The following is a 9,440-nucleotide window of genomic DNA, read 5'->3' on the forward strand; positions in this document are numbered from 1 at the left end:
CTGCAAGTTCTTTCATTCAAGCATTCTTTCCCATAAACTGAGTGTATGTTTTGAGTCGCTTCGGCTGCAGAGTTTCCATTTTTTGTACTCATAAAGCATTATGTGCCTTAAATGCTCTTTGGATACTTCCATGTTAGAAAGGGTTTTAATCAAAGAAATTTTAATTCTATTATTCTGTAAAATAATATTTAATTAGTTTAAATGTAAACAAATGCATAAAAATCATTTTTAATTACATTAGACATTCTAAAATACTATTAAATTTCATTCAATTTTAAAAAAGGTAAAATCGGACAGAACTTATAGGATGACCTGATATATATAGATATATATAGGTACAGGCATGGTTGTGTGGTAAAAAGCTTGCTTCCCAATCATATGGTTCTGGTTTCTGTCCCACTGCATAGCACCCTAGACAAGTATCTTTTACTATAACCTTGGGTAGACCAAAGCCTTGTGAGTGGATTTGGTTGATGGAAACTGAAAGAAGCCCATCATATATATATATATATGTCTATATGTGTGTATTGGTGTTTATCCCCACCACCATCGCTTGACTATGGATGTTGATGTGTTTATATCCCCGTAACTTAGCGGTTCAGCAAAAGGGACCGATAGAATAAGTACTAGGCTTACAAAGAATAAATCCTGGGGTCAATTTCTTTGACTAAAGGCACTGCTCCAGCATGTCAAATGACTGAAACAAGTAAAAGAATAAAAGAGTAAAAATAAAAGAATATATATATATATAAAGGATAAAGACCCCCTTCGGTCATGAATGACCATGGGATTGCACCTAGAAAATTACCCTCAGGCAAAGTTGTTTATGAAGGACCAGCAGTTGCCCATGCACACCAGCCTCCCTTCTCTACACCTCTGATGTTATCCAAGGGAAAGGCAAACGCTGAAACACCTTGGCACCAGTGATATTGCAACCATTTCTACAGCTGAAAGAACTGGAGCAATGTGAAATGAAGTATCTTCCTCAAGAACATACCACACAGCTTTGTCTTAGAATCGAACTCACTACCTCCTGATTATGAGCCCAGTGCTCTAACCACTGAGCCATGCACCTTCACATATCTGTGTGTGTGTGTGTGTGTGTATATATCTGTATTTATCTATCTATCTATCTCTCTCTCTCTCTCTCTCTATATATATATATATATATGTGTGTGTGTGTGTGTGTGTGTCTGTATTAATAAATGTATTAAAATTATCTTCCTTTGAGAGAACTCAAATCCATGTGGTTGAGAATTAAACTCCTTACCACATAGCCATTCTTACTCATCGTAAAAATTTAGTAACAAACTACCATGAAAATATCTCCTATATAACATCTTTTTATAGAATAGAATCACACTCATCAAATCCCTGTACAGAATTATAATTCTCTAATTGTTGCATCCCTTATCAGAATGACAATTCTCCGTTAATAACATGTTCTTATCCTTTTACAGATTGCTTGATCCAATTGAAGAAGAAGTAATGTATGAGATTTCCAAGTTTTATAAGGCAAATGTAAGAATTCATCAAATTTACTTCTTCACTCCAACATGAATTTCATTGAATTTAGGCTCAGACAAGGCTCTGTGGTAAGAAGTTTGCTTCCCAACCATGCAGTCTTGAGTTCAGTTCCATTTTGCACTATCACTATCACAAGAAGGTTGACAGAGAATATAGTCTTTGTGTGTGTGGAAAATGTGCAGGAACAATAAACACTAAAAATGTGCAGACAATAGACTCCCTCAAATGCTCGGAGGGATCATTAGAAGCAGTTGATAGCTTCTATTACCTAAGACTAAGTTAGCAGTGATAGAGGAAGTTCTGATAGTGTGGTTGCTAGAATAAGAACAGGCTGAGAAAAGTTCAGAGAGTTTCTGCCTTTGTTGGTAATTAAGGGCCTCTCCCTCAGAGTGAAAGGCAGATTGTATGATGCCTGTGTATGCACAGCTATGTTACATGGCAGTGAAAAATGGGCTTCGACTATAGAGGACTTGTGAAGGCTTGAAAGAAATGAAGCTAGCATGCTCAGTTGGATAGTTAATGTCAGTGTGTATGCACGATGGAGTGTAAATGATTTAAGAGGAAAACTGAGTACAAGAGACATCAGATGTCGTGTGCAAGAGAGAAGACTGCACTGGTTTGGTTATGCGATGCGTATGAATGAGGACAGCTGTGTAAAGAAGTGCTAAAATGTAATTGTGGAATGTACCTGTAGAAGGGGTAGTACACCCAAGAAGACATGGGACAAAGTGGTGAGAAAGGATCTTCAGACACTGGGCTTCACTGAGAAAATGAAAAGGGACTGGGAGTTGTGGCAATTTGCTGTACTTGATAAGACACGTTAAGATAAGAAAACCAAAAATGTGGCACCCTAGTCGTAATACCAACTTGAACTTCTAACTTGTCTCTTGAGGTCTCTGGGTGAGACTTGGAACCGACTTGTACAAATACAAAGCAAAAGCCAAACATATACAGGGGTTGGACAAAATAATGGAAGCACCTTCAAATTTATTTTAATATTGGGTAGGATCACCTTTGGCAGTAATTACAGCTTGAATTCTACAAGGTATGGACTTGTACAAAGTTTGAATTGTTTCCAAAGGAATTTTTGTCCATTCTTCAGCTAAAACAGTCTCCAGTTCTTGTAGTGATGATGAGGGAGGATATCGACTCCTTACTTGTTTTTCTAAAATGCACCATAAATGTTCAATAATATTGAGATCTGGGGACTATGGAGGCAAGATAAGATGTTCAACTTCACTAGAATGTTCCTTGTGCCATTCAGTAATAACTTTAGCTGTGTGAATTGGTGTGTTATCATCCTGAAAGATTGCATTTCCCTCCGGAAACAGTTCTGCAACCATAGGAATTTGATCAGATAAAATGCTTAGACAGTCTTGACTATTAATTCTGCCATGAAGGGAAATCATTGGACTGGTGGATTTCCAAGATATAGCCCACCAGATCATCACAGATCCTCCTCCATATTTAACAGTTGGAAGAAGGCAGTCTGGGTCAAATGCTTCTTTTGGCTATCTCCACACATATACTCGGCCAGTGGTCAGAAATAAGGTAATGGATGACTTGTCTGAGAAAATAACTTTCTTCCACTACTCTAGGGACCATTTCTGTAGGTTTTTACTCCACTCTAAATGCTTTGCAACATTTGTTTTTGAAAGTAGTGGTTTTCTCATTGCAGCCCTCCTGTGAAATCTGGCTTTGTCAGCTTCCGGCGAACAGATTTTGTGGAAACTGGGTTCTCGAGGTGGTCATTAAGCTCTGCAGTAATTTTGGGAGCTGTACTTTTGTGATCCTTTCTAACAATTCGTGTAAGAGTTTGATGGTCCCTATCTGAAAGTTTTGGTTTCCTCCTGGAGTTTTGTTTCGACAAGGAGGTTTTTCCCTCTTTCTCAAAGGTTGTCATTACTTTCGAGACAGTACTTCTTGATACACCAAACATTTCGGCTGTTTTCATTATGCTAGCGCCTGCCACACAAACACCAACAATTTGACCACTTTGAAAGTCCGATAGATCTGTCATTTTAATAAATTTTAATTATCTTTTTCTGATGATATCTGAAAAGAAACAGCAATTTTATCAAAACATATTAAGCAACACTAATAATAAATCAAGAAACATAAAAATAAACAAGCTTTTGACGGTTTTATAGATATTTCAAAATTATGATACTATGATGCTAGGTGTTTCCATTATTTTGTCCAACCCCTGTATATATATACCCAGGCTTATTCCCCATTTTATTTTTTAGGAGTGGGTAGCCACAACAAGACACCCATCAAGCATTCCGTTCCTTTTCCCAGCTCAAAGCCAAACAGATGATGATGACGATTTGTTTTTCTTTCTAATTTTGGCACAAGGCCAGCAATTTTAGGGTTAGTTGGGTAAAGGAGTTAGTTGATTACATTGACTCCCCGCTGATATTTGATTGGTACTTTATTGACCTCAAAAGAAGATGAAAAGTAAAGTTGACGTTGGTAGTATTTGAATTCAGAAAGTAAAGAACTTGAAGAAATGCCATAAAGCATTTTGTCCAACAGGCTAAGGATTCTGACATCTGATTTAGGCACAAGGCCAGCAATTTCTTTGGGAAGGAGACTAATAGATCCCATTGATCCCAGGACTTGGCTGATGCTTCATTTTATCAACCCTTGCGGGTGGGCGAACATTTTTTTTTCTGACACTCTGATGATTTTGTCTGATCCCAGGTTTCTCACTAGACATCAAGGCTTTAAATTTTGGAGAGGAGAAACAATTGATTGCATTGACCCCCGTAGGTGACTGGAAGAAAGGTAAACTTATCTTTGGTGTGATCTGAATACAAAATGCTGGTGGACATAAACAATACCACAAGGTATTTTGACCATGATTCCATCAATTTGTGCAGTCCAGATTTTTTAAATTCACATGAGCCCAAAACATTTAGAGAAATGTAAATACAATCATCACTTGCAAGTGACTATGACTTGGTAACACATACCGTGCTATCACTAATTGTTTTCGGTGCTTATGTAGTAACAAGCATACATAGACACTCTCTCAGTCCCCCACCACTGACCCAGCTGAGCACCCTACAATGAGGAGAGAAGGTTGTTCCAGCATTTAGTACACATTACAGTAATGTGAGATGAAATGCCTGGCTCAGAGCAAAACTTACCATTTGGTTCATAACTTTATGATCATGTCTAGTCACCTTTGTCTAGTGAATGCAACACAACTAAGTATATTAACCTCACTACTTGACCATTATAGATTTTTTCTTTTTTCCTTGTCACCAAATCTTTTACTATTTATTTCTTTTGTAGTCAAAATGTGTGAGACATCGAGTGATCACACCATTTAGTGAAGGCCCTGACAGACAATACCTGGAACAACTTGCTAAAGACTTTACCAGCAGTAAACAAGTCAACCCAAAACCTCAAGCCACACCTGTGATCAAGAACAAAATTGGAAGGCGCCGTAGTCGTCATAAAAGTTTTTCCTTCAGTGAATTAAAGACTCCTGAAGCTGTACATAACAATGGATCTCCGCCAAAAGACAGTCTTGTGAATAATAATAATGATGATGATGATGATGACAATAATGCTAATAATAACAGCAACAACAGTAAATATGATAACAATAATGCTGAACATATGCAAAATGAGGTATTTTTTCAAAATGATCTTTATCTTTATCTAAATTTATTAAGCATAATATCAGTATAAATATTCAAACATTTTCTATTGCTAAAAGTGAGGTTAATAATCAGAAAAATTATTATTTTATTATTTTAGAAGTATGTCAGTCTACATGCTGGAACATTTTATCTTGTTCCTCTAATAAAGGGTTTCCTGAATAAGACCTCTTCTAAAGAATTCATTATGGTTCTTATATATTCTTTCTAAATTCACAGGCTGGTGCTTTAAATCAAAGTTTTACAGAATCTACAAGCTGTCAGAAGCCAGTAGTTATTCGTGACAAAGACAATCCTTGGAGCTTAATTTTGTCACCTGTGAAAGTTCCTGACAAAAGTCAAACAGGCTCTACTCGAACTCCTCCACAACCTCTACCACATTCGCCACCACAAACTGTGATAAGTCTGACCAACATCATGGCGGAACAACAAAGTCAATTGCCGCAGCAAAAGTAATTACAATCTCTTACATCACATTATGTTTTAAGGATGAGTGTTTGTTTGTTTGCGAGGTGGGGTTGTTTGTTTTGCTTTTTTCATTTAGTCTGAAGTCTAACTGAGTATCTTTGCTTTATTGGTTAAAGAATCATATTTGGATAGAGTAAACAAATGGGAGTGATGAATATCTCTGATATATTGGTCAAGGTATCACTCCTAGAATATTGGTTTAATAGGAAGAATTAGTGTTTATGGTTTATTACTCAGAGCATCACATCAGGCATATTCAATAAGCAGGAGCATCTATGGTGCATTAGTCAATTAGTTAGAATATCACTTGGAATGTTTGACAAATGAGAGTGACTAATTATAGTTTCTTCGTGAGAGTAGTACACTTGGAATATTAATCAAATGAGAACATTTATAACTTAGTAATCAATCAGAGATTTCAATTTCACATTTTGAATATTTGCTAGATTAGAGTGGGAGTATCTCTGGATGAAGAGCCCTAACATTTTGGTTAAGACCCCTCTTTAGATAATAATAAGATTCCAGAATAAGCTCTTCTCAAGGTACACAAAACTTGGAGGTTTATTCTTTTATTCTTTTACTTGTTTCAATCATTTAACTGTGACCATCCTGGAGCTCTGCTTTGAAGAGTTTTAGTTGAACAAATCAACCCCAGGATTTATTTCTTAAGCCTAGTACTTATTCTATCGGTCTCCTTTGCTGAAATGGTAAGTTACAGGGATGTAAACACAACACCACTGATTGTCAAGTGGTGATGAGGGAGAAACAGACATAAAGACACATGTACACAAGTATATATATATATATATATATATACACACATATATATATATAAATATCCGAGTTTGTATGATTGTGTATAGAATAATATATTAATCATTGAAATTCCAACTTAGTCTGATTTTCACGTTTTATTATTTAATAAAACATGAAAATCAGACTAAGTTAGAATTTCATTGATTAATATATATATATATGTACGATGGGCTTCTTTCAGTTTCCTATTTCTTTATTGCCCACAAGGGGCTAAACATAGAGGGGACAAACAAGGACAGACAAAGGGATTAAGTCGATTACATCAACTCCAGTGTGTAACTGGTACTTAATTTATCGACCCCGAAAGGATGAAAGGCAAAGTCGACCTCGGCGGAATTTGAACTCAGAACGTAACAGCAGACGAAATATCGCTAGGCATTTCGCCCGACGTGCTAATGTTTCTGCCAGCTCGCCACCTTCTTTCAGTTTCCGTCTAACAGATCCACTCACAAGGCTTTGGTCAGCCCACGACTATAATAGAAGACACTTGCCCCAGGTGAAACTGGAACCACACAGCCATGTCCATATATATTTTTTACAAAATGAAATAGGAAGTTCTGATGCTGATGTTGATATTAATTAAAGGCATAAGTAATGTAAAAGAAATAAAAAGTTAGATACAATAATACTTTGGCAAGTCTTAGTATTGATTTGAGTATTGTTTGCATATACTAGCTTCATTTTTCTCTAGTCTGTGTGTGTTGATAATGTTTGATATTGCTTCATTATTTTTAGGGAGGTAAAGAGTCGGTGCCAGAATCTAAAAGCAGCAAAGTCTGGAAGCCATGAAAATAATAAAAATACTTTCAGGTAAGAATTTCAAATTTTAGTGCTGGAATTATGTATATAAATCATATAAATATGTGAACTGACTCCAAACTGTCTATGATGTTTGATATAAACATGTGGACTAATACATTAATGTATGACAGATCGTATAAACATGTTGCATTTCTGAAATATAAATTTAGACTGACATAATATAGCTGATATATCATATAAACATGTGTGGTAATGTAGTGTTGTGTTGCATATATCATAAAAACATGTGAACTGACATATAAACATGTGGGCTGATTTACAGAACAGTGTTTATGTCACCATACACAAAATTAATGGAACACTATCTGAATTGTTTACTTTTTAACTTCCTGTTTTAAAGAAAGTCTGTATCATAGAATAAATTTGTTGTACGACACAAGCTTCCATCGAAATTTCATGTTAGTTTATGTTACAAACACCTGATTAATAATGTCGATTATTTTAGTTAATTATTCAATATTTTAAAAAGTAATTGAAACAAAGGCAGTATATTTCAACAGAAATATGGTAACAAAAGGATTAAGTTTAAAAATTAAAGTTTCTATTGGTTCCAATCCACTACTGTATACTCATCCAGAAAAAAAACACACACCTGATGACATTCATAGAACAGACCAACTAAAGCATGATATCAGTATAAATATTCAAGCATTTTATATTGCTAAAGATGAGGTTAATAATCAGAAAAAATATTTTATTATTTTAACTCTTTGATAGGGAAATAGCTAAAACTAAAAATTGCCTAAAGATCCATAATGATTTTAGCATACATGTTTGTATGATTACAGCTTATATAGTAGTATGTCAGTCCACATGCTGGAACATTTTATTTTGTTCCCCTGTAATAAAAGGTTTCCTGAATAAGACCTCTTCTTAAGAATTCATTATCATTCTTATATATTTTTTTCTAAATTCACAGGCTGGTGCTTTAAACCAAAGTTTTACAGAATCTATATACTCATTCTTCACTTCAGCTTTATTATTATTCTTATTTTAGTGTCTTTTGTCTGTAATTTCCTATCCTGTTTAGTCCATGGACTAAACAGGACAGGAGACACATAGGATGGAGAGCCACCCAAGAGGTCACAGGATGGGTGATGAAAGATTTCAGACAAAGTACACTAAAACACGAATAACAAGAGCACACAGAGAGTGCAAACCTCTGCCAAGGCAACACCAATGTCCTCTCAACAATTAGCCAGAAATGATTTTTAAAATGAGAATATCTAAAATCATCTCGACTGCTCTCACAAACGAGAATACTAAAAATGAACCTGACTGCTCTCAAAAATTAAGTAAAAAAACAGGAAAAATAATCCAGAATCCTTGTCCAGTGCCGGATCGATCGCAAAATCTGATCAGTTTGTACTAGTTCCATCCGAATCCATCCAGCGGTTCTTGTGATATCTTGTCCATGGACAAACAAACAAACGAACAAACACAACTGAAAACAATACCTTCACCTTAGTGAAGGCGAAGGTAATAATAAAGCTGAAGTGGTTAATCGGCAGAGAAAAAAGACCATCCTGAAATATAGCAATACTTGAAGACTGTCATGTATTTAATGAAAGAAAAGCTATTCCCCATGTATACAAGTATGTGTATGTGTGTGTGTGTGCATGCATGTATTACAGTTAAAAAGTAAACAGTTCAGATAGTGTTCCATTAATTTTGTGTATGGTGACATAAACACTGTTCTGTAAATCAGCCCACATGTTTATATGTCAGTAACACTAGTGTGTCAGTTCACATGTTTTATGATATATGCTACATGACACTGCATTACCAAACGTGTTTATATGATATATCAGCTATACTGTGTTTAAATATTTATATATCAGAAACACAGCATGTTTAAATGGTGACAATGATATATATATATATATGTGTGTGTGTGAGAAAGTTGGTGTGTGAAAGCACGTGGTTGGATGCATAAAATTCAAAATCAAATCTGACTTTACTTGTACCTCAGAAAACCTTATTTATGTCATAAAATGCTCGGGCTGCCACAAAAACTACATAGGGTCCACAGGATTATCGCTCACACACGGATGCACTCTGCATCGACAGCAGATTGCATTCCCAGAATACAGAATGATACCCCTTAGTGAACATATTGAAAAATGTGCAAAA

At 35.5% G+C, this 9,440-nt stretch overlaps 1 protein-coding gene across 1 annotated transcript in view; it reads left to right on the plus strand.

Annotated features, from left to right (window-relative positions):
* LOC106879132 (inhibitor of Bruton tyrosine kinase) overlaps positions 1-9,440 on the plus strand; it is a 74,643-nt gene that overhangs the window by 54,970 nt on the left and 10,233 nt on the right. The window contains exons 19-22 of the mRNA XM_052976525.1: positions 1,461-1,521; positions 4,831-5,172; positions 5,421-5,653; positions 7,221-7,295. Of these exons, the coding sequence (XP_052832485.1) occupies positions 1,461-1,521; positions 4,831-5,172; positions 5,421-5,653; positions 7,221-7,295 (711 nt within the window). The remainder of the gene's footprint in view (positions 1-1,460; positions 1,522-4,830; positions 5,173-5,420; positions 5,654-7,220; positions 7,296-9,440) is intronic.

The sequence above is a fragment of the Octopus bimaculoides genome, chromosome 24, assembly GCF_001194135.2.
Source record: "Octopus bimaculoides isolate UCB-OBI-ISO-001 chromosome 24, ASM119413v2, whole genome shotgun sequence".
Classification (NCBI taxonomy): domain Eukaryota; kingdom Metazoa; phylum Mollusca; class Cephalopoda; order Octopoda; family Octopodidae; genus Octopus; species Octopus bimaculoides.